General features: G+C 34.9%; 1 protein-coding gene across 2 annotated transcripts in view; it reads left to right on the forward strand.

The window, feature by feature from the left end:
• Positions 1-27,080, forward strand: part of LOC124629929 (hemicentin-1-like) — a 54,362-nt gene that overhangs the window by 22,817 nt on the left and 4,465 nt on the right. The window contains exons 2-5 of one of the 2 annotated variants that reach the window (XM_047163603.1): positions 10,934-11,030; positions 17,167-17,366; positions 22,129-22,339; positions 25,297-25,436. In XM_047163603.1, coding sequence (XP_047019559.1) covers positions 10,958-11,030; positions 17,167-17,366; positions 22,129-22,339; positions 25,297-25,436 — 624 coding nt within the window. In that variant the 5' untranslated portion in view covers positions 10,934-10,957. The remainder of the gene's footprint in view (positions 1-10,933; positions 11,031-17,166; positions 17,367-22,128; positions 22,340-25,296; positions 25,437-27,080) is intronic. The other variant, XM_047163605.1, reaches the window with a different exon arrangement.

The following is a 27,080-nucleotide window of genomic DNA, read 5'->3' on the forward strand; positions in this document are numbered from 1 at the left end:
ATTTCCCAATTAACAAAAAGTTTGTGACCCTTACCTTCTACCAAAAATTCTTACCCAAAAAATGTTTGTCACAAAAACATAACATTTCAATTTAAGGGGTACACCGGTTCCCAGAACGTCGCAACGTCCCAAGATACGAGGTCACTAAACAAAAAAGTGACAGCAGGCAATTATTGCCAGCCGTCGTATACGCAGCTTGAGAAAGTTGCGCCATAAACGCTGCATGAGAATTGGTTTGAATAAAAATGAGTTCAGACCACGGAGGTTTTTTACGTTTCCATGTTCACGAAATTGATAAAACGGTCGGTGGAGATAGGTTTATAGCACTTTTTTTGAATTTTTGATGTTACAATTTTGACCTGGTTGTATGGTACTTAGAATCTACAGGGAAGACTTTTATAAGTAACTAGCTTTTCGCCCGCGGTTTCACCCGCGTCCCGAGATGACTGCTTCCCGTAGCCGGATGGTGACAAAAACCTAAGTATGTCCTTCTCCTGGCTCTAAACTACCTCCCTGCCAATTTTCAGCTAAATCGGTTCAGCCGTTCTTGAGTTATAAGTGGAGTAACTAACACGACTTTCTTTTTTATATATAGATATAGATTTTGTCTAAGTTTTTTTTTCTATGTATTGATTGTACCAAAGTTTTGCTTACTTTTTCCGTTGAATATAAAACACGAATGTTATGTATGTGGGTCAAGAGAAAATGTAGGGTCGGGAATGTTTGACTTGTAACAAATGTTAGCAATTTCAGATAAACACAGTTTTGGTACCTTAGTGGAACCTAGTGGTATCGTATTTTGTTAGTGGAAACACTTTTAACGTGGGTAAAAAATACTGAGAAAACCTTTTGAAATAACAGTCGTTATGAGTATTTTTTCATCGAATCACACAAAGGTCTTATGCCTTTCATTCCTTTCTTCAAGATTGTTTAATATTCGTTTCGTATTAGTACTAATATAATTGGAATTTCTTCATCTCTTTCACTACAAAATTCTTGATGTCGACAAACATTTTATTTTATAATGAAACCATGACTACATTATATAGTAAAAACCAAATTAAAAATGGACAACGACAGGTGTTTATTTGCGACAATTTATTTAATTGCTTCTAAATGTACACACCGCATGTTTTTGTTCAAAAACCTCACTCACTCACTCAGACCTCCTCAATTAAAATGCTTACAAATTATCACATCACAATTCTCTTTGTACGAGTAGACATAATCAGGTGTTCGTCCCGTTAAGCGTGGTAGACGTGTATTCGATACGACGGCTAATTCACAGGCGACATGACAGGTGCAATCTATCGCGTAGCCTACCCAGCCTACCCACTACATGCGCCTCAAATTAGCTGCGTATCATTGGCGGAGCGTTTAGGTAATTAACTTGAGTCAAGTGCACAATATTTTCACATGGTGGAATTAAAAAAAAAAACTAAGCTTTGTTTTGAATGCATGTTAATTTTGTTTTGAAAATAGCTATTTGACACTAATTTCGCAATGAGCTAAAGAGGTGTTCTGAAATATTTTCTTTCTCTTCTTCAAAGTGTCTCCTACGTCCCAAGAAACCTACTTCCCGTACCTGGAAGTGGATAAAAAGTCCGTCTCTTCGTTTAAAAAATTATCAATTTATTTAGGCTCCAGCCATTTAGGCTCTGCCTTTATTATGTTACAAATAAAGTAACTAACACGACTTTATTTGAATATATATTATTATGCAGTTTGTATTATTTTTGAAGAAACGTCAAATTCCGATAGTTTATCATGATCCATTGACCTTTATTCATTAACAAGTAACCTACGCAGTGCAGCCACATCATCAATGTTTACGATATTGACGTTACGGCAGAGCTATAAATAAATTCATGAATAATTATAACCATATAATCAGTTCACTGCCTACTGAGCCTACGTAAACTGTAATCACGTCATATTATGGCGTTGTGAAGTAAATATAGTTTACCATATTGATAGCAAACTTAAAACATGGAAGCAGTAATGTCATAAAGTAGTAAAAAATGTGTCGATACAAATTCTTATTGAAATTATAAATACGAAAGTAACTCTGTTTTTCTGTCTGTCCGGCTTCCACGTCAATACTTCTTAATCAAATTAAATGATATTTGGTAACAGGTATTCTAGAGCTTGATGACCGACAGACCGACCTGAAACGACATCGGCCCCTTTTTATCCGGGTGTGGGAGGTGAAAGAAGTAGTTGCAGCTTTAACGGAACTATATAATTTAACGTATTTCATTCACTTTTTTTTTTTAAATATCTTGTCCATATTTTTTGCCTCATTTAATATTATTATAGTCATCCGGCGATGCCCTATTTAAAAGTGTTCTAGCTTCTGACCATGATATAATCTTCAACACTAGCCTGTCGTATTATATCAAGCAACCAACTGTGGGAAAAAATGTATTGACGCGCCTGATAACAACACCTCATAAACGCTGCTTAGAAAAATATCTTATGTAAAAGTATTTTCTAAGTTACTGGGTTATTTAACAGTTTAAATATGATTTAGGTATTTGAAACTGGGTTCACATTTTTTGTAGTCATAATTAATCGTCCTAATTTCTCATAGAGTTTTGGACCGAATATTATTATAACAATAGGGTATGTTCCATTTTTATTCGAGACTATTTTTGTTTTTTTATGTATGCGTTTCTCATACCAACCCTGAATTACGATCAACTAAAAGTTCTCAACTTACAGCATAACCAAAGGCTTGTAAAATCAAAGCCTAGTTTAATAAATTCACTTAACTGGAACGCTGCCCGTGCACCCTTTGACAGAATGAAAGCGAACATGGGTGTCCATATAACGAAGTCTATAAAGGTCTTATTTTATATCGAAATATTTTTACACGCTTTTTATTAGCTTCACCTGTATGTTTGTAGGTTTGTAACCGACTTCTTTGGGCGCGATTTTGACCCACTTTAAAAGGCCAGATTTTGTTCAAACTTTGTAGATTTATTGAGGACCGATGACAATACACTAATTTGATAAAATTATTCCATTTTTAACCGACTTCCCAAAAAGGAGGAGGTTACACATACACATCGATTACTCCGAGGTTTATAGACCGATTTACGTGATTCTTTTTTTGTTCGACTCGGAATAGCTGCCAGTTGGTCCCATAGTCATCAGGTCAGGATCTGATGATGGAAACCCTGAGAAATCGAGGGCAACCTTCGAAAGTTGTAGGCATACATAGGGTAAAAACTTGACACTCAGGTGTACGCCTAAAAGCACTATTCAACTGTGAAGATTTGGAGCTGACCTGATGATGGAGACCAGAGAGGGTCCAGGGAACTGGACAACTGAATATGTAAACTACCTCGTGTTTGGGCTTAAATTATTTGTATTGACAAGACCTTTGTAACAGTGAAGGTTTGGAGCTGACCTGATGATGGAGACCAGAGAAAGTCGAGGGAACTCGACAACTGAATATGTAAACTACCTCGTGTTTGGGCTTAAATTATTTGTATTGACAGGATCTATGCAACAGTGAAGGTTGGGAGCTGACCTGATGATGGAGACCAGAGAAAGTCGAGGGAACTTGACAACTGAATATGTAAAATACCTCGTTTGGACTTATATTCTTTGTATTGATGAGAACTTCCCACTTGTATGGATAGTGACAACTATTCGTATCACTGAAAAGCTTTAAACAAAAAAACTAAAAAGTAGAAAATAAATAATAGTTTTAAAAAAACTAAAAAACACGCTTTTTATAGAAAACCGAACTAAAAAATAGAAAATAAATATAAATTAAGAAAATAGTGTTCAAAATTTCAATGAATATAAATTAAGAATAGTGTGAATACAAAAAAATATATTTAAAAAAAGCGTGGGGTGCTTTTTAAGGTATTATCGAAATGAAAATCACTCTACTCATATCTGTCAAATATTTATAACTATTGACACCATGCACCCCACGCTTTTTTTTAAATATATTTTTTTGTATTCACACTATTCTTAATTTATATTCATTGAAATTTTGAACACTATTTTCTTAATTTATATTTATTTTCTATTTTTTAGTTCGGTTTTTACAGAACTAAAATAAGGAACTGTTCCTTACAGTGAGTTATTTAAGTAATTTCCTTTCAGGTAGAATTTATTTTGTTGATCATTTTTCTATTGAAAATAAGTACAGCTGACAGCGTGTGAGTAATTCAATTATTGATAGGCATTTTTTGAATACCCAAAACCAGGATAATTGGTAGGCCGTTGAGTTTATGTTGCTGTTTTGTTTATGCGTTAATTCCTGTATTTCATACTTTTAAGACCAAAGTTGTCCTGAAATTAAGAAGTGACAAAAGGCATACTAGGCAAACTTACCATTTAATCTCAAAATCAGGAAATTAGACCCAGTTTTTCAAATAAGAGAAAAATCTGTTTCTTATACAGGCATTCGATCATAATTCTTGTGGAAACCATCTTTCATCTGCTTGTGACAAACATTGGACAATAAAGTATATCATAAATCATGAAGACTTATCTTGTGAAATCTAGACAGTTTTCCCCTTTTCATTTTTGTGTCTTCAGTTCTTTACCTTAATACTGTTGAGACAGAGGGAGATATATTCGATTTATATATGTATGAATGCTTGCGGCAAAAGAACTGCTTATTCTTCTGTCAAAGTATGTTGAGGTCGGCTTCCAATCTTAGCTGAATGCAGAATTGCTTATTGCATCCACGTAAAGTATTTTATTCAATGATTCACCATTGATTTTGATCGAATATTTGACAAAACGAACTAGGGTGATAAGCTAGCTACCAGGTAACTCTATCGTTGAAAATTTAGATTTTTAACTAAAGAATATATTAATATCTATGCTATATTTTTTTAATAAAGCATTAGTACGTAAACACTTACTTCTACTAAGACTCTCAATAAATACGTCCAATCTCGCAGATCAGGTGCAATGTCTTAAAAAATATACCCATGTTTAATATCAAATAAGTAGAACCACTCTATCACGAGGTTATTACAGTACGTGCCATATAAGACTGGAAAATATGTTCCCACTATACGAAAGAACCTTTTTGATGACACTTTTATAGTTCCCAAGCTTATACCTAGAAGGTTTCAATAAAATTTTACGTCATACCTCCAAGATGTCGAACCGACAACTTAATATCGTCGATACAAGAACTTTGTATAAAAATGTTGAAGAACAAATGGAATTCTCAGTGGGGAACTCCCTTGAGATGGCAACTTCTAAAAGAACCGGAGGCCAAATCTGTAACCTAGTTCTATGATAAAACTTAAGCTATATCTCATGTTTACTTACATAGTACTTAGTTGATACCTAGGAGACGTAACGTCTCAAAGTTCAGTGCTTTAGGCTCCCCGTTGAAACACTTAGATTGAGATTTTAAGTAAGTTCGCGAACTTGTTATGTGAAAGTGAAATTTTCTAGGCCACGGAATAATATTTTGGCGTATACGACTCTAGTTTTACACTTAAATAAACAAACAGAGACAAATTGTTACCCGCGGTATCTTCTGCGGTTTTGCGTAGTATGAGCTACGCCATAGCAGTGCTACGAATTCGTAGTACATGTAGCTACGAGAATAAACGATTCCTACTCGAGCGCAAATATTTGTCTTTCATTATAATAAACGCTTAATATTTTTGAAGTGTTTATCTGTAGAGCATAAAATATAGTTCCAAATATTTCATTCCTATACTGTATTAGTTAGCCAATATAACCACTAGGGACAAGTTTGTGGCATACATTTACATTAGATATGTAATTGCCAATTAACCGGTCGTAGATAATTACCAATAACAAGTATTGTCAATAATCATGCGGCATCTGTCACATTATCGTTTAGATCTACGACCCTTGATATTAGTTTGTAGCTATGTTAATAATATTACATGTATAATAAATTAATTAAACAGTGTAGTGGGTAGCTTATCGATATTAATGGATTGCGTTACTTTGAGAATATATATTAGTTTATGACATGTAGCTTTACTCATTCCAATGATACGTTTTCACGCACCCTGGTAAAAACTACCCTTAGTTTTAATATTTCTTCACCGTATTAATCTGTTCAAATCTGAACGGATATGTGATGATCCAGGATAAATTATAAGCTGAGATTTTTTTCTGAGGACAAAAATAATACCATACTTCTTTTCAAGTTATGTTACTTGTATACGGTGGTTTCAGTCACTTGGTGCTTTGCTTTATCTCTCTTAGGTCGTAGCAGATTGCCGTCCTATCGGACTATAAGAGTGACGGAATAGGGTTTGCATCTGTGTCTCTGCAAATGCTTATACACTATATTACTGCGCAGATGGCCGACAGTCGAGGCCAGGACGACATAATAAGACTTACTCATGAACCACAAAAAAGTCATGAAATTCATTATTAAGGGTTTTATAATAATTGTGTTCTAGAACTAAATTGCTGTCGCTACAGTAACAAGGTTACGTAATAAAACAATAACTTAATACTTACATAACTTGATAAAATTAAGCTGTCATTCCTACTTAATGGGTTACATAAAAGTTTGTTTACTCTACTTGAAACAATGTTATTTTGAAGATGTATTGTATAAGAAATGATAGTAAAAGAGGTATTTTATTATTGGTATAAAAAGCGTCTCTATTTTGCCTACTTATATAATCTAGTTACTAAATAAATCACTTACTAAAATGCGATAACAGTATTCATACAAAATTCACATTAAGAAAATTACCCTTTTTAAGCCACTTACAAGAAAATATTTAACATACAGTCCAATTTAACCATTTTTTTTTTAACGACGTCAAATGACCCCTCCCGCTGTGGGTTAGCAGCGGAGAGGGAGTGTCAGACTCTTACTGACTAAAAACCGTCGTGTTCCGTCATTGGCCTTTTTTGTACCAGGGCCGCGGTATCTTTTTCGAACAACCCGCAGCCCCGGCAGGCCTTGGCCCTGCTGGGCCCCGCTGGGCAATTTAACCATCATGTCCAAACCCTCTTAAACAATCAATAGTTAATCTTATTCCACAACATTGTTAATTGCTAATCCCATTAAACCAATCAGAGGTCCAGTTAAATAATGCAACGTCTCAATACAAACTAACAGACTGGCTAGTTATACTGACCAGCGATAATTTTCCCTTCAATTGAGACCTCGTGGCTCGTGATTAATTGCACAACAGATTGGACCTTTGCACCCTTGGATTAATAAAGTTGCCACCCTTTTCACCTACAAGTCAGATCAAGGTCTTTTGGAAATTTATTTTGTTTTCGAAAGCTGGGACTTTATTTTAGAGTGCCTGTAAATTATACTCATGTCTACCTTTTAACTAAAATTATAATGCAAAAAATAAGGTATATATGTTTGTGTGATTGTGTGTGTACACTTCATGCAAAAACTTGGCTGTAATGCAGCTTATAAAACGAAATTACAGATATTTTTCTATATCTATGTGTGGGAAGTAATTTCCTCGGAACGCGGGTTGAGCGAGTGTTGAATAAATGCGGTCATCAGAATAATTAAATTCATATTTCCTAGCACTAGAAATTATACGAAGCTAATGCTCAATAACCGCCGTTTCATGGAATTTCATTAAATAAACCAAGCACAAGAACACTATACAGCAATAAATTCACAAAATTCCGAGTACACAACAGTATTGAATTGCATAAATTACTAAACAATTTCAATTTTGGTAACAGCGACATCTAGCGAAATTTCCTCGAACTACGTAGAAAAATAAAACAAAACACTCGCGGAAACATGTCTGTGTTTGCAACAGAATTGTGCTTTAACCATATTTACATACATATGTAGGTACGCTATCTGGTCGGGAATATCAAATAGGGAATCCCATACAGGTTTCTAGGCTATCGTAAATTATATGTATCTACTAAGCCTTCAGTGTAGGTTTAGGCTAAATACAGTTTTAGGAGTAAATATTTATTTTTGTTTGTGGCGTGGACTTCGGCTCAAATTGAAATGGATTATGCTTAGTGAGCCCACATGTTATGTAAGAGACTAAATACACACTAACATTGTAAAGTACACAATCAAACAATAGATAGTTATCTACGGATGTTATAGGGACCGTAGAGAGGAAAATTCCTTCCTCTGTGATAGGAACTAAGTAGAAACAAGCAATTGGGTAGGTACCTAAAACATTGAAGTTTAAATCAAGTTTCACAGTTACGTGCACAAATGGGTCAGAATCACTATTTTTGTACTTATAATGTAACACCTTACCTATATAATTATATTCGGTGATATTATAATCAAAACTCTAATAACTACTGAAAAAATTAACACCCGAATTTGCATTAAATTCAAAATTACCAACGCGCCTAGTCTTAACAAAATTGACACAATAGTCCAAAATTCCCGCGAAATATTAATTAAGTAACAATACATATTTGGTTATTGGAAGCCATTGCAAATATGAATACTTGAAATTATGTAGGATATGTACGGTCAGCGTCAAAAGTACCTGAACAAAATAACATTTTCAAAAGTGCCTAACAACGTAAACGGTACATAATTTCCTTACAACACAAACATTTACTTAACATCCTAAACTTTAAAAAATAGACGAATGCTATAGGACTCATTTAAGCATCTTTAGCAGTCGTTACAGGTAGTCAGAAGCCAGTAAGTTTGACAACCAGTCTTACCTAGAAGTATTGGGTTTCCCGGGTAATTGAGTTGAGGAGGTCAGATAGGCAGTCCTTCCTTGTAAAACTGGTACTCAGCTGCATTCGGTTCGACTGGAAGCTGACCCCAACATAGTTGAAAAAAGACAAGCCTGATGATTTCTCGATGATACAGTGTTTAGCAGTTTATAGAATTTTGATTTGTTCAAGTACTTTTGGAGCTGACTGTGCGTGTAGGTTACAATTGTGGCTCAACCCACATGTATTATGAAAGGTATTAATCATTTGAGGATCGACACTAATGTTACAATATTGGACATTCCCAGACAAGCAATTATTGATGATGTATGTACTATTCATATTCAATACTAGATCTAGAACAATTGTTCAGTTATGTGCTGTTTGAAATCTATTCGGGTGTAACTTTGAATTATAAAGGCTTCGATTCCTATTGTGATTTTTTATTTGGTTGATTTTTTTATGTTTTATTTTTTCTTTCTTCTTCAATAATTTAGTAAAACTTTAAGATCACAAAATAGCCTTTGTTACTACCGCCGAATGGACACCAATTTTAAGGACTGCTCAAATACCATTCTACTTATCTCTGTCACATTTAAGTTTCAAGTGATATACTTTAAGTTCTGGTTTAGTCAAGTTAGTAAGGTTATTGCAATTGGTTTTGTGACCGTCAAAGTAACATTTTTGGTCTTCCCACGTTTTGCAACTAAATCCAAAAATATCTCAAACGAAACGATCTCCTCATACTTTATTTTATTCATAGCTCACGGACGGGGCGTTCCGTTGTATCATGTTACAGAAACATTACACGGCTGTATTGTTTATGACGAACATAAAAAAAAAATGTTTTTACCGCGCACACCCACACACATATAGACAATCTCACACACTCATAAACTCATAATGCCTTTATCTTATGAACGCGAGCATTGTTTTGGTAAAATGCTTAATATTACTAGTTGTTTCAGATAAACTAGGGACTTCGTGATTTAGTAAACATGTTCTATCTCAGGATAGCGGGTGAGATATACCTGTGTGTGGAAATATACATGCACCTTGTCGTTGTATGCGCATGCTCGAGAACGTTTAGTAGTAGTCTTAGATACGAGTATTATGAGCGACGTTTTCAAAGGCAAACATTAAAAGGAAATAATAGTTTTGTTTCAACATCAATGCTGGCTGTTTGAAATTTCCATAGGTAATTCTTATCTAATAATTCTACCTATGTTTCAAACAATATAAACAAAAAGTTATCATTCAAATAACCACAACATTCGGAAGTCGAAATCAAATTACGGTTCTTAATTCCGACAATCGGGATTTTACTTAATGTCGGTCTTTTGTGTCGGTTCATGTTATCCTAATGTAACTTGAACCGGTACAAATGATGGAATTTCATTATTTATATCATCTCGTTTGATATGTCGGTTTTTATTTTGTATGAAACCATATATTTAAGCCTTGGAAATCAAGTATTTTGAGAAAAAACTAGTGGTTAGTAAAAGCAACCTTCACTTGTAGATAATTTACTTTTTTTTTGACAAATCACTTCGTAAAAATGAATGAAATCCAATTCGATGGCGTGTTATAGACATCTAAAAAAAGTTTGTTTTTCTTCAGAAAGTAATAATCTTACTTCAAATATATTTTTGTTGGCGTGACCTACTTATATTTACGAGTAGTTTTTCTCCCACGACAGACTACATACTTTTTTGATTGATGATGTTAATATTTGAATGTGTTATCGAAAATCCCTATTCAATCCATACACTATTGGCAAACACACGAATAAAAAATACTACGTAACTTTATTTATTTCCCTTTTATTTTTGGATACAATAACAATGGCAACAATTAAGCGAACGAAAGCTTAACACAATTGTTTATTTTTTTGTTAACCTAATCGCTGGTTGAAAGGATCAACGACTACGCAATAAAAAAGGTTTTATGTCACAATCATACGGGCTGAACAAAATAACTGGGTTTTTAAAGGTCAAAAACTCGTTAAATATATTTTATTTACCCGAAATGAAGCTATTGCGCGCCGTTATATCCGCGTCTTGAACTAAGTGCAACATACATTGTAGCCTTCCTAAATAAATTGCTTACCAGTACATATTATACCTATTGGACCAGTAGTTCCAGAATTTAGAGAGCTCAACCAATCAAACAAATTCATCGGGTTTATTAAACAAATATAATAATATGTAGACTGTGACACAAAAACATCCACATGATTGCTAACAGTTCTCGTTTATTTCAGTGATCTCGCTTCGAGCTGATCGTAATGGGGCACATAGCGAGCGGAGTAAAATCCGCGTTATGGCTATCTCTTCTACATGGCTTCCTTTTCCTCATCGGTAAGTATGCCCCTGTTGTGTACCGTGTTGTATTACGTATTGTTTTTGAAATATTCCTTTTTTAAAAGCGCCTGTCGTTTTGCTAATGGCATGTGACATGATGTGAAAAGGATGGTTGCTTTTTATTTTGCATATTTTTTTCTGACGTGATAACAGTACTTAGTAAATATTTTGTTGTAAGAAATTGTCTTTATTTAAACCATCGATTGGTAATGCGTAGATATGGTACTTATGTATATAAGACATGCTGCAGTAGACTGCGTGTTTTCAAAATAAGCCCAGTAGTGTACTTTGTCTTCAAAAATAGTTACAACATTAAATCTCCTGAGTCAAACACAACAAAATCTTTATAACAAATGGGTACTAACCAAGAACAAATGAAGGTTTATAACTTTACAGCCTTGAAATATAGCTTGAACGGACACACGGCAGCTAGTATTTTAGACTTGAAATGGGAAAACCTATTTGAAAAATTGTTACGTGGAGTTTGGTAGTGCCTGATAAATGACGTTAGGGTTGTTCTCTATCATAGTGGGGCTAATACCAGCTATAAATCTGTATAGTCATGTAGATAGGTCATGCTCGAATTGACAGTTCTCCGAACTGGAATTCACTGTGTTGTTCCATTGTTTTTCGCAATTATTTTGAAACGAGATTTTTTGGTGTGTCCGAGTTTTGTAGGTTAGATTAAAATTTTGAGCTTTTGATGGACATTATAAAAACCAGTGTTCTGAACTAAAATAATGCAAAACCACCGCAAGTCATGATCCAGAAGTAACAAATTTTATGCCAATTTTCAGGATTTAATTCGTACACACTTGTAAATGTAAAGTTCTTAACTACCATGTGTTGCAACTTTGTCAATATAAGAAACTTAAAAAATACTTAATAGCCTCACGAGGATTCCTAACAAAAACGAACTGCAACTACTATGACGTAGGAGCCGATCAGTTATGTTCGATCATCCTTTGTGTTACAATAGTAGTTTCAACACGAATTGAAATGTTGCACATAAAGAGCTAGGGTACATCGCTACATTGATGGCACATAAAACTGGAATCACGTTACGAACGAAATGAACGATACATACATTCCATGGAGAACAAAATGACTAGCGGAGGTGTCATAACGGAATATCGCTTAGGAAAGTAGCGCGCCTAAATGTGGATGAAGGCCGAGGAACGTTACCAGCTCCGCCCTTATACGCCTTCTTTGGGCCCGACCATTTTTCATAATACCAAAAATCGTTGACGAATTCCTCAAAAACCCCGAACATCTCGTTAATTCACTCGTCACTGATCGTTTTGGTCATGCCCCGTGCGAATTTGACCTAGACGAAGGCGCCTGACCTACCTGCGTTATAGCATCTCCGCTTATCCTTCCTCACTCCGTGATACATACAAACATTTTACGAGGAATGGCTTAGAACATGTCCGTGTGAGATTTGTCGGGTCCCATTTTATTTGATGGAAATCTTTTAAGCTTCCGTTCAGATAATTGGCATTTTCATTCTTTGACAGCTGGTACGAGTAGTGAGAATTTTATAAATGTGAGCTGCAATCTTTTTAAAAGGCTTTGTATTATCCAATCCCTGTAGGATTGTGGAAAACTTATCGGTACCTAGATAAAAAACCTAGTATTCAGCGCTTTCTTTTATTTCTTTTATTTTTGAGGTAGACTCAAAGCCCCGCAGAAGCCAGGTAAAAAAACTAGGGCAATGATTTTTGATTTTGATTTTGATATACATTACCAACTATACAAACAAACATGCTTTGTAATGCTGTGAAAACCAGCAACATTTAAAAACAAATGAAAACCTCATTCGAATCTCATATTCCGTTCCACAAAATGTTCCAAACTTAAAACGTGCTTCTTAAAAGCGAAGATCCTGGCATAAAACGATTTCATCCAACACAAGTCCTTGAAAGACAGACAACAAAAAAAAAACAAGGATTATTAACTATTAACAGCCAGCAATAAAGGCCGATGTCGTTGCCAAATAACTGATACAAGTCTGAATGATATCTGGTCGTAAATCATAGAAACTCTTTTGTGAGGCTCGGCTCGTATTTATTTCCTTTTGGTTGGCTGGCTTTGAATAGAAACTGAATGTTATGGAGATAATTGACTTGCAGTTCTGTCTGGCGACGATTTTATAAGGTCGCTATTGTATTTTTTTTATTGGCAGTTGAGCCTTTGCTTTTAAGAGACAAGATAATGTACTTACATTTTGTTTTAGTTTATGCTTTGATATTTATTTTCATGTTGAGGTTTTTAAAAAAATCTAATGTTAGGACGGTTTCAGCCGCAGTTCCTCGCGCGTCCCGAGGCAACTGCTTCCCCTTACCTACATGGCCCTAAGTAGCCTAACTGTTTTTATACTGATAAATCATTCAGCAATTTTTGCATGAAAGAGAGTCAAACATACTTCTACATACCCATGTAGGTTATTTTTCATAAAATATTTACTTAACAGGTCATATGTAGAGGTATTGTTGTCAAGTAATTTAGAATCAAACAAAAAACCGGTACCTACAAACGTGTTATGTAGGTAACATAGGCAGTCTCTTCACAATACAGCACATTGTCAATAACCTTATTAGATACAGACCTTCTTACTCACTAGACGTCCACTACATTCGAGAGCATTACATCAAAGAGAATTATGAACCCTGTTCAAATTGTGTACCACGGTCTTACGTAAGAAATAATAATAGTATTTGTAGTGTTTATATTCAAGAAAGCGGATAGAACTAGCCTACATGTACAATAGGCTGCTATGATGATGATGATAGTCTACAAAATCCTTCACCATCCATTCCACCAAAGTTGTTACTTGTCCGGCATCCAATAATGACACGGTACGAAAATATATTTTTAGATTAAATAAATAATAAACAAAAAATAAATAAATATATCTAGAACGTAATTATATGGAAATAAATGAAATTCACTGATCACTATTGTGTGTAAAAACAATAAAAAGCTACTGCTTTTTCTGTTGAATTTTTACCCAAAATGCTGTACCATCATGTGCCATGAATGCACACCAGACAATATTCAATCCTCGTATTGTTGAATTTTCAACGAAAATTCCTTACCGTAATGTGCGTCTACGCACACCGAGCCTTATTCAAGTAATCTATATAAGTAACGTATATCTCCTTCTCTGCAAAAACAGAAGTACGTACATTCACATGTATCTTTTGCTTCGTTCAGATTCCAAAGCCAGCGTAGAATTTCCGACTTGATAAAAAATGGATCACCATACATAGCAATTCAAAAATCCGGGAATCTATTCTGATAATGTTAAGCCGTCAGTTCGTTGATATTCCTGTGAGTAAAAATTGAAAACTCAAACGTGAGATTCGTTAGAGGATTGGTATTTTGCGAAAGCATTGTTTTGTATTTCTTTTTCAGATGTACCAACCGTTGTACGAGTGTATACACAGAATGTAGATCGACTTGAAATATTTGGTTTTTTGATGATCGCGAACATGAATACCTCTTTTAAAACATATTGAAAAACTACGGTTACGTAATAAGCCACAAGGAGTTTGGAAAGCTCACAGTCGTACGAACAACCTAATATGTGGGACCTGGGATCTAAGTCAAGCATTTATAATCACCCTTACTCTTACTACTTAGTTCAAAAAGTCATACATCATAAATAAAATAAAAACAAAACAACAAAAGTAAAATGGAACTACATTTAAATTGGACACGAACTTCTGAATTAAATTCACTAACTGCTTCCAACTATGAATGCCAAGTATGACGCTGGACTGCTGGGAATACCACAACAGGGGTGGTTTCACACCCCCATGAAACTAATTTAAAGTTCCACAGCTAATACTGATAAAACAAATTATGGCTATGGGGATGACATTATCATAATGGAAGCGGAGGTAATATTTAAGTCAGACAATGTTTCACTCTCTGGGATGCCTAAGGGATAAGCTTATCTAGGGATTCAGAATTTCGGTAGGTTTAAATACGGAACATGGTTCGTGTTAGAACCATGTTCTATATTTTTTATTAATTCTTAAAATAAATGAAGATCTGAGGCATAAAAAACAAAAAAAAATCGTTGTACCAGTAATTTTTTAAACTCATGCTACAGTAATTCGTAAGAAAAAGTGTATAGTTTCGTAATGTAGTATTTATTTATTTAACAGCGGGGTTTCAAAAACGATTTAATGAACACAAGTTTTAGAAAAAGACAAACGAGTAAAAACCTAGCTAGAAATAAAAAAATCAAAAGTTAGGAGGACCCAATTAGTCTCGTAGAATGTAGTTTCGTTTCTACGTAGACAACTGGGTTAGCAAAATATGGAGGTAAAAATATTAGAACGTAGACTCGGCGTATATGAACTAATTATAATTTGAAAAACATTATAATTTGAATAATAGGTGGAATATAGAAACTAGTTACCAAAAAATAACATGTACAATTTTTTTAAAATAAAAAATCCTTTAATGCATACTTAAAATCTAAAAGGCTAATACGAAATTGGCAAGTAACTTTAAAATTCGATGTACATATTTCCCATTATCAAAATAAACCAAGACAATAATAATAAATTATTACTTAATTACTGTTTATTAACCTTATTAACGAAAATGTACCACAAGCTTTACACCCACGGTTATTGAGCACATAAATATAATTTCGAATAAAATATACATTGATGCATGAAGTTAACAGTTCCTACTTTAATAAAGTCTTTAATAAAATGTAAACTCTAAAATGCCATTTTTGAAAGTTAAATTCACTTTTCCTTAGTACTTTAGATCTGGGAAAAATACATAATTACCAAACTCATTTTTCGTGCCAACATGAACAACACTGAGAGAGAAATACAGATATTCATAAACATTTATCTCAATTCTGATAACAGCAAGCACAAATAGAATTCTCAGATAACAGAATTTACATTGAATTCTGAACAAGGAAAATACATCTTGAACAGATAGGAAATATACGGGTAAAGCTCATAATCCCTCATTCAGTGAGTTGACCTAAATCACAATATTATCCTAATATAACTTACAAGTACCAACCAAACAACCCCACTTAGTTTTAATCCTATTTTATAAACCTAACTCAGCGAGAATTGCTTATTTTAATCGTCCCAGCTGCCCTGAAATATAGTCTACAAAATTGCTTTCAGGGAACTCCTGAAACGCTCTGAATTCAGCTGAAAACAATAACAAATATGCACGAGCCACTTAGGTGTACCAACGTCAGTGAGATTTCAAAATTCCACGTAGTGAATGTAGATAAAAGGAGCAATTAATTAGTTTCTATTAACATTTCTATCAAAGTATTGAAATAATAAAACAGCATATTGTTCACTTTGAAACTGATGCGGAAATGTAATTAATAATTCACCGTGTTGTCCATACTTCTAATGAAACATTAACTTTATTTAATAAATATTTACTGGAACGGAACTTGGTTTATGGATTATTTCACGGTGTATTTAACTTTAATACGTTTTGAACGTTACGAGAGCTCTGCCGTACTTGTGATCGCGAATGGACCCTTAAACTCGGAGATTCAAATGGTGCTTGCAAGGAATTCAGCCGGGCTTACAGAAGTGGAAATCTATATACTTAGGAGCTCAATTCTTGTTATTTGGTTATTTTTAAATAGCTTTTTTGCGGGTTTGTTATTTTTAAACTAAAGTAGGGGGGAATATTTACTTGAGTAAATATTTATTATGTTTGGGTAATCAATCAAGGCCAATTTATAAATAGCGTTATGATGTTACGAGTAGGTAGACAAAGTTAATATAACATAATGAACCTCATAATAGTCTACATAATTACGCTCTAAACTTTTTTTTTTTTTTTATTGATAAAACCTTACCGCAGACTTGGGGGTCCTCGCTTTTAATTACATATTTTTTTTACTTAATTATAATTTTCGTCGTCTTGGATTCACAAACTTCTATCTACTTCTAGTCTTAAGACTATGTGAGTCCACCGCGTATTTATGAATTTATTTTTACGCTCTATACTTAGAGCTAGAAAAGCTGCAGCAAAACTAAGGACGTATACTTCATTAGATTTTATTCAAAGGTCCCTCCAAATAAAATTACTGATCAAAGTACTTTTCTGTTTCCACCAGCTGATTCCGGCACAGAAACTCCTCAAGACCACTCAACCATGGACATCTCTTCGCGCCACTTCAGAGCTGAATTCCTTCAAGAATGGCAGGGTTCGCCAGACGCTCCGTACTTCGACCCCAGCACGCCGAGAAATATCACTGGTTTGGTCGGCCACCCAGTTAGACTACTGTGCAGAGTGAAGAATTTACAGAATAGGACTGTGAGTATAAATATGTATATCTATGTTATTATGCAATTAACTGTTACTTAATACAGTTTTCTGTAACTGTTGCCAAAAGAGAATAGCCAGACCATACAACAATTTAATAAGATATGAAAGAGCCTGTTAAAAATAGGCAAAGAAGAGATTTTTTGCAAAATAAAAGTTGTTAAAGTTTCAACAACATACACATTTCTAACATGCCCTTAAAAAGGAAATTTTCTCATAAACCAAATAAAAATCTAAATCACGATGGCTGTTACCCAGAATTCAAAACTAGAAAATTGCGAAAGTTATTTATTTCATACAAAGTAAATTTTCCATTAATTACTGCCAAAAAAACTCTCGTGTAAAGTGGATTTCGCCGAATTTATCCGAACAATATTTATTTTGAAACCACGAAACATTTCACATTTAATGAAAAAGGTAACTACTTGAAGTTCTCACGATTTATCATCGTAAAAAATCTTTTATATTCCAATGCAAAGGCTTTTTCGCCCGGTTTCGTCCACATTCAACTTTAAATTTACTGCTCGGTCGTAAAACCACTACAGCAGTATTCACTTGTCGTCAATTTTAAAGCTCGTGATTTTAATATTTCCATTACTGTTACAGAAATAATAAAGTGAAACGGAACAATATTCTTTTGTAATGGAAATGAATGGACATATCACAATATCATATCGCATATCGACAAAACTGATGTGATGAATAATTCTATTGTAACGATGTCATATATCCAAATGTCATTGAAATGGACATGACTATTCGGATGATGCTTTAATTAAACAATCGTTTTTCATAACGTACATACTGAAAAATTTCTACGAATAGAAAATGGCTCAATAACACTTCGACTCCAACATGGTAAAAAAAAATCTTCTATACTCTTGAAAAAATCACAAAACTGCCTATAAAAATTGTTAAAACACGTTATAGATTAATACCGCCATCCGAACAAATGACCATAGATCCGCTCTGTACTAGATCGTAAAATTCTTAAGTGTTACAGACCGGCAATTTTATATTTACGCTTAAGTTGAGGTATCGACCATTTTGCCTCTAAAGGGCACACTTTACCGCCATTGATAACTTCTATCCAGTAAAACGCTTAAGAAGATCCATTACAAGGAATTCTTAAAAAAGGTTAAGGGCAAATTGAACCCGTATTTTTTTTTTCTTTATGCCTAAAGTCCATCAACGTTTTTCCCGGGCCGTTAAGTGACTCGACGTCACAGTCGTGAAATAGCTGTTTGTAAACAACATTAAAATATTTTTATAGCGAGTTATAAAGTAAGGCAGGTTGACACTTGGAAGTTTTTAATAGAAGCTGACGTTTAAGTTGCGTTGAGACGAGTTTTGTACGATGGTGTGGCGTTGAAGATTGGTCTTTACATTGTATGTTTTAGTGTTTGTATTTTTCGTCATAATAATATAGCGGTCGTGATGTCTCAACTACAAAATCCCCCGCATACTCTAAACTGTTGGCCAATTGCTGGCAGACAGTTTATTTTGAAAGTAATCGTGAATTTAAATACTTTGTAGTCGGTCTGACGGGATGCCTGATCGTTGTAATGTCCCCTTTAACATTCATCTCCATACCAATTTATGAGCCCGTTCAAACTATCAGCCGTCTGTGTATAGCGTGCCCGGAAAACAACAATGGAATTTCTGAATGCATAATATATACAAAAAAATCGGAATTCGACAAGCGTGACCAACTAACATGAGGGGTTCAATTCAATTCCTTGGTAATATTTTTCTGTTGGATAATTTTCCAGTGTGATTATGGACTATATTTCCAACTTCATAAAGTCTTTAATTATTTGGCATGAATCCTGTGACAATTTTACCGTCTTCAGCCGTATCATCATAACTCACAGATAGAATTTCAAAGCGGGGGCATAGTTCAGATCCATCACGCTGATCTATTAGCAAACTGGTATCAATTTGTCGTTTGAACCTTCGAAATCAATACCTTCATTAATAATGTCTTTGAACACTGAGAAAACAGCCTCTGTTATAATGACAGTGTCCTCCTTTGTAATGCTAAGTTGTTCTATTTATATGTATTTTAACGTCTTAGAATATTTTTGTTGCTTAGTAATTTAAATGCTAGCGTTTTACCTCGGTATTGCCTCAGATTATGAGGTGTTTCTTTATTATGTCTCAGTCAGTCAGTGTCCGTTTCGAGAATTTAATTTATTCAAATTAGGGACATTCTTTCCCTAAGCTTTCCAAAAGTGTGTCCAATATTTTTCTAATGCGAAATACCCAAAAAACTACCTATAATTTTCAGAGTAAAATTATACTTGATTTGGTTATAAGTTTCAGCGAGATAAACACTCAAATCGTACGCAAATCCAAAATAGTGATTCCTTCATAGATATCAAAGTGTAATAAGTACCACCTGGTTGTGTACAACACCATAATATTAAACAATGCAATCAGAAGTTTGAAATAGAGGTATTAACCCCACACATACATACTTAAACGGACTTAAACCCAACAATCATTATCCAACATGTGAAGACAAAATCTAAGAAAGATCATTAAAGAGTTACTATTAGCATGTTCTACAGCTGACATCCCGCTTCATAGTTGATGAAGGAAGTTTTAATAAAACACACAAATAAACGTTGATGCAGCTAAAGTTTCAAGAATGCAAATGCAGGTTTGCTATGCTAATGAGGAAAGCTTTCTTTGCACAAATGAGTGGCTCTCAGAAGCATTTCTCAGCAATAGTAAAAAGTACAAATAGGGGTACTTTGGTATTTTGCACCGCAACTATTTTAGAGCTAGGTTTTTCTTAGTGATTTTTATTGTGTCTTCTACGAACAATTTTATAGAATAGAAATAAAAGTTTTTCTCAGCTGAATCCGGTTAGACTGGAAGCCGACCCCAACATAGTGTGGGAAAAGGCTCGGAGGATGATGATGAGAAATAAAAGTTTTTCTAGGGTTTTGGTATGCTGATGCAACATATATTTTGATAGCGTGTGGATCGTTTATTTTGTATTTAGAGCTTTTTTAAATGTATTGATATATAAAGATTTCCGTATCACAAACAAAAAAATAATTTAAATAATACGAAAAACCGATACGAGTATGTTACTTTACTCTTGTACTTATCAAACACATTTACAATTTCTAAAGATAAAACCAAATGTTTTGGTTTCATACGTGAATTTTATGTGTTCGATTCAGGAAACCCTTTGTATCGTATCTATGTGTGTCATCTAGCTTTGCCGTTGGAATGAAAAAGGTATAAAAGATAGGGAATAAAAAGGGTATTTTATGTTCATGTTCCTTTAATTCTTGGGTTGTGTTTATTTGTTATCATTTCTCGCTTGATTCGGGAAACGAAGTGTCGTTGAGGGTTTTGCGGCGACAAAGAACTGATACGTATCACTAGTAACACAAAGATTTGTAAAGGTCACAAACACAATACAAGAAAAAACTTGTTTTTGTTTGTTTTGGACATAATAAAGTTCCTAGAAACGTAGGAAGTTCCTGTTAGAAGGTCCAAGTTTAACGTCTGCTTCGTTTTTATAAACACGATCATACGAGGGGAGGTCAATAAGTTCGCGGAATTGAGGGGTTGGCGGGGATAAATTTGCCCGTTCAGGTAGGCACTAGTTTAGCACCTCATTAAGAGTATATATACCAAGTTTGAACCTAATCGGGTCATTAACTTTTGAGTTATCGACCTGCAAACAACTAAATCGGGAAGAAGTCAGCCAGTATGGAGAAAATTGAACACCGTGTGCCGTTATTAAGTTCCTTACCAAGCAAGGAAAATCCGCTCAGACGATTTTTCAAGAGCTGTTAGCGGTTTACGCGGACTCTGCCCCTGGTAAAACCATGGTTGGTAAAACCAGTGGCATGGTCTTTTCAAACAAGGAAGGGAGTCCATTGAAGACGACCCCCCCTCCGGACGGCCAATTGGGGCCACCACACCGGAAATCGTCAAAAAAGTAGAAAAACCTGTATTGGGACTATAACGGGACAGTACTACGCTTCTTTACTGGAAAGATTGAAAGAAGCCATTAAGGAAAAAAGAAGAGGAAAACTGTCAAAAGGTGTGCTCCTTTTGCACGACAATGCACCCGTCCACACGTGCCATGTTGCGACGGCTGCCATTCACCAATGCACAGTCTAGACTTGCCCCCAGTGACTATTATTTATTTCCAAAAATGAAGAAAAAGCTTCGTGGAAAGAAATTTGACGACGATGAAGAAGTCAAGTCGGCAATTTCGGCCTATTTTGACGCCAAAGACAAATCATTTTTTTTCGATGGTATAAACAAGCTATTTGAGAGATTCGAAAAATGTATTAGGGTTAAAGGAGAATATATTGAAAAGGAAAAATAATTTGGTGTTTAATTTCAACCTCCTTCCTTCGTTCTCATTCCGCGAACTTATTGACCTCCCCTCGTATAACCTGAGAGCTACCTACTTTTGTGAATTGTAATAAGTATTATGCGTAGTATTTTGACTGTAGTTGCCAATCTGCTTTAGGCAACGACTTGATAATTTGACGAATGATAGTTTGAACCTTTAATTAGAAGACTTAAAACCTAACGGCTACTCTAACCCAGAGGTGTCGGGATGCCCGGGAACTGAGAAATTCAGTCACTCCGTGAAAACTCAGCTTCATCAGGTTACACTGGAAACCACTCCCAACTTAGTTCGGAATAGTTTAGGCATATGATGAAATTCATTTTTAGGGGTTCTTAATAAATGACTTTTTCCTCTACGTAGGTATCATGGGTCCGTCACCGCGACATCCACCTGCTGACGGTGGGGCGCTACACGTACACCTCGGACCAGCGCTTCGAGGCGCAGCACAAGCCGCGCTCCGAGGAGTGGGCGCTGCGTATACGCAGCCCGCAGCGCCGCGACTCCGGACAGTACGAGTGCCAGATATCCACCACGCCGCCTATCGGCCATGCTGTCTTCCTTAATATTGTAGGTTAGTATACATCATAGTAGCTCGTGGCTAAGACAAGGCCGTGTGAATAATAAATAATAATAAATAATAAAATATTTATTTATTAGCGAAAAATTACAGATTACAGATAGGTAGGCACAAAAAATAAATAAAAATAATATGCAGTGTTCGTTACAATGCACACGGGTACAATATTATTGTTGTATTTTGCAAAATCTGTACAGGTATATTAACCCTGCCTCTTAAACTAGGGTGACCTGTATCTTAAGAGACAGTAAATCGACCTGACATAAGGTTAAGCAACGCTTTTCCATGGTGACCATCTTGTCATTATTGAGAAGCATTTTTGAATACTTATGTGTTTCTTATTTTTTCCGTAACTTACCTACTAGGTACAAAAATAATGTTATCTAAGTCTATTCAGTCGTGGAAGCGTTACTGAAAGAACTGATTATTGGAAGAACAACGATTAAAAAGAATAACATGGTTATATTCCTTCTGTTTGTCTACTACATTAATAAGGACCAAATAAGGAACAAACAAACAAATTATTTTGCTCAAATAGTGCTGTATTTTTCCAAAAGAAGTTTCTGAGTATTAAACTCAAGTCTGATTTGATTCTGCCCTTGACTTCTATAACATTTTATGTATGGATTTCCAAGAACAGGGCACGACCAAACATAATATTCTGTTCCTTACATTATTTATTGTATCCTGAAATACTTCCAGGAAATTGTATACAAACTCTACGGTTACTTTATACCGGTAAGCAATTTTTTACTTGAATATAAAATTCAAGTAACCGATATCTCGATGAAATTCAACTTTTTATATAATTGTTCTTTCTATCCAAATATTTTATTTTCAAAGAATTTTTATTTAATATTCAAAAACTAGTTAACCGTTTTTCCGCGTTTTCACCCACGACTTGTGGGCACTACTACCCATACCGGGATAAAATATAGCCCATGTTAGTCGGGAAGAGTATACTTAGCTTTCTAACAGTGAAAGATTTTTAAAATCGTTCGAGTAGATTCGGAGCCAAATGTTTCTTCTTGATAAGTATAGATTATGATTTTCATTCAGATTCAGATGAGATTTCATTGAATTATATTCAAAGATAAACAATTTAATTTATATTCTGTAACAATATCCATTTCACAAACATATTTATGTAAATCACACATTCCCTGGGATCGGACTTAGTATTTGCATGAACCCTAAACAATTTGGAACATAGGGTATTTGTTGTTTCCACGGAGATTGTTAGAGGACGCCCTAAGCTCTTGAAATCAATATGGCCGTACCATTTTCAGTTTTTCTATTTACAAAATAATTTACTTCAGCAATAAAACTCAAAAAAATAAAACAAACTTCAATAATATACCACCTTTAATAATATAAAACCTTTTCAGTTTAATATAACCGTGCTGAGAACCGCATCAAAATTAGTTCAGAGAAACGTGAGATAGTCGCGCACAGCATGATACATATGTACGTGTGAAACTGAAATCTCCTTTTTTGTTTTTTTTTTTTTTTAAGGATAAAAAATAGATGTTAGTAAAACAATAAACTTTTAAATACAACATTCGTTATAGCTATCTAAATTCAGCTGAAACCAAATCTTGTTGTTTTGTTGTTTGAAACTTAAAACTAAAACAGGTTATTTGAAACGTTTTACTAAATTATTTATCCACTCTAACAAATATTTCAATGTGCAGGTTATTTTATGTAATTATTTTAATAAATAAATAAACTAGATAGATTTTAGTTTAGTAACTGCATAACTATGGAATGGAGTATTTGCAGTAATTCAATATTTTCCCATTAAGCTAAAATAATTTTCTATTTTTAACTGCGTTCATACAATAATGTGAAATAAATGGACTATATTATTTGAGAATTTCTATACTTCTATGCTAATATAACAAAGAGGATTTTTTTTGAACCGAACCTACTGAACCGAATTGAAAAATTCTTTCACTGATGGGGAGCTACATTATCCCTGTGTAATATAGGCTATATTTCAACCAGATATAGGCAGTAGTGCCTACGAGACGCTAGAGAAACCGTAGGAAAACAACATATATTTGATAAAAAAGCGGAAAAGTAAATACAATATGCTTCAACGCATTTCATCATTTTCCTCCACATTGTTCCTTATTTAATCATCTTATTCAGGATCTAATATATAAAAGATCTTACAAAAAGTTATTAAATAGGGATCAGGCACTATTTACGGAGAGGATATTAATTTTCAGAAAAAAGGGACGGCGCTATCTGACTTCTATAGCTCTGTCTTTCTCTCGCACTGAAATCTGTCACTACGGCTTGTATACGAGTTTTGTATACATAGGTCCTCTTTATAAGTCACGGCCAAAGCTAAATACATTATGTATTTATTGGATTTCGTCCTTAAATATTAATGCTTTATAAAGAAGTCAGGATTTATTCATAAGATATATAATATAGGTACATTGCTTTTCAATGATTCATAGGTTCAAAAAAAATGTATGTACTATACTTTTTTTATTAAAACTAAAAGCTAGCTACATATTCTCGAGTGAATAGGGATATAGGTTGTATTGTGCCCTTTGTTATAAATGTCTCTGACAAATATTTACATTACAGTATGTTGTGATTTGAACTGGCAAACTATTACAATATGAGAAAATCTATTCATTATTCTATCTATCTGTATGTATGTCGCAGTTTCACGTCCAAACTGGAACCGAATTAAATTAAATTTGGTGTACAAATAGTCTAGAACCTGAGATGGAACAAAGGCTACTTTTCACCTAAATACGGAGAGTAGGTCCCTCTGGGTTCAAATGATACTGCGTGGTACAGCTGTGTCTCAAAATTTTAGACTTTAGAAGTCACGTGTAATGCATATCGCATGAAAATAACACAATTAAAACCTACCATATTTTTTTTACTAACATTAAATTAATTATAATCTTATCTCCATCCTCTAGAACCAGAAACAATAATCTCCAGCGGACCAGAACTCTTCATTCAAGCTGGGTCCACTATCAACTTGACTTGTACCGTACGCCACACGCCCGAGCCACCCAGCTCCATAACGTGGACACATGGAGAACAGGTAATTTCAAATGTATGTTTTACTTTTATATTATTATCTTACCCGTAGTTTTCCTTTAACTTTTAATCACACGACACGCATTTGAATTTTCCATGCTCTATTTGTTGCCTAAATTCATTGTATATGGTGTTTTGTTTACTAAAGATAGGAATTTTACGTAAGATGTATGGGGCTAGTGTCTAAAGATTATTTCAAGTAGGCAAATCTACAGATACAATAGAATTTTGGGAAAGATCGTTAGACTACGTGGAGTTCTTCGTAGCTGACTTCGGATTGGTTTTATTTGACGAGTTAAATCTGAAGTAAATGAGGACAGTCTGATAACTAGTTAATTACAAACATTTTGAATACCAAATTGACAACAACGTCCATCAAAATTAATACTGTCAGTATAGAAATTCAGTTAATTAAACTCGTAATATTGACTGAAAAGCCAAGCCAATATCTAATTAGGAGCAGTTAGAAATGTGGTCCCACATTAACTATTGTTAACCGCAATATAGTGTGCAGTCTCCGTACACTATCTGCGGTTTCATGGATCCAACACATCGTTTGTAATGCTAAATTCTATTTAAAATAGTCTGAGCATTGGTATATAATTTGTTGGTTTAGTTAGAGACTATTAACGAATAGCTATTGCATTCGAAGTGATTAAAGGTTCAACTAAAACTAGACCAGTCATTTGTGTTCCAATTTCCAATTTGCTGACATGAAAAAATAAAAATCTATTTTGATCAAATGCATGTTCCACGTAGTATGTATGTAGCAGTAGGCTAAATTCCTCATGTGCAGAACAAAAAAGCAACGGCCCCTAGTTCCCGGCAGTCCCGCTATTCCCGGTCCTGGTGGCGACCGTGGTTACGGCGGGGCAGGGGGTGCGAAGAATCTCCGGGTTATGGGAGGCCACCAAACAAAACTGACTCTGGCGACGTACAACGGCCGCACGCTACGGCTTGACTCGCATCTGGCGCAACTCGAGGTGGAACTTGGGAAGATTAGGTGGCACATATTAGGGTTATGTGAAGTTCGAAGAGAGGGGGAGGACACCATAACCCTCGAATCAGGTCACCTAATGTACTTCCGAGAGGGAGACCAACAATCCCAAGGTGGCGTTGGGTTTCTGGTTAATAAGTCCCTAGCTGATAACGTTATGGAGGTGTCTAGTGTGTCGAACAGGGTAGCGTACCTTATCATAAAGCTCACCGACAGGTATAGCCTCAAGGTAGTGCAAGTGTACGCACCGACCTCGACACATTTAGACGATGAAGTGGAGGATATGTTTGATGATATATCAAGGGCCCTCCACTTCACTACAAAGACCCATTACACCGTTGTCATGGGGGACTTTAACGCTAAAGTGGGAGTACAGATTTGCGGCGAATCGGCAGTAGGATCCCATGGATTTGGAAGCAGGAATCATAGGGGGCAAATGCTCGTCAACTTCCTCGAACGCGAGGGGCTGTTTTTGATGAACTCCTTTTTCAAAAAGCAGCCCCAAAGGAAGTGGACGTGGCAAAGCCCCGACACTATGACCAAAAATGAGATTGACTTCATCATGACGAACAAGAAGCACATATTCAGAGACGTCTCCGTGATCAACCGGTTTAACACTGGGAGCGATCACCGACTTGTCCGAGGCTCTCTGAATATCAACTT

The sequence above is a fragment of the Helicoverpa zea genome, chromosome 4 (assembly GCF_022581195.2).
Source record: "Helicoverpa zea isolate HzStark_Cry1AcR chromosome 4, ilHelZeax1.1, whole genome shotgun sequence".
NCBI classification, from domain to species: domain Eukaryota; kingdom Metazoa; phylum Arthropoda; class Insecta; order Lepidoptera; family Noctuidae; genus Helicoverpa; species Helicoverpa zea.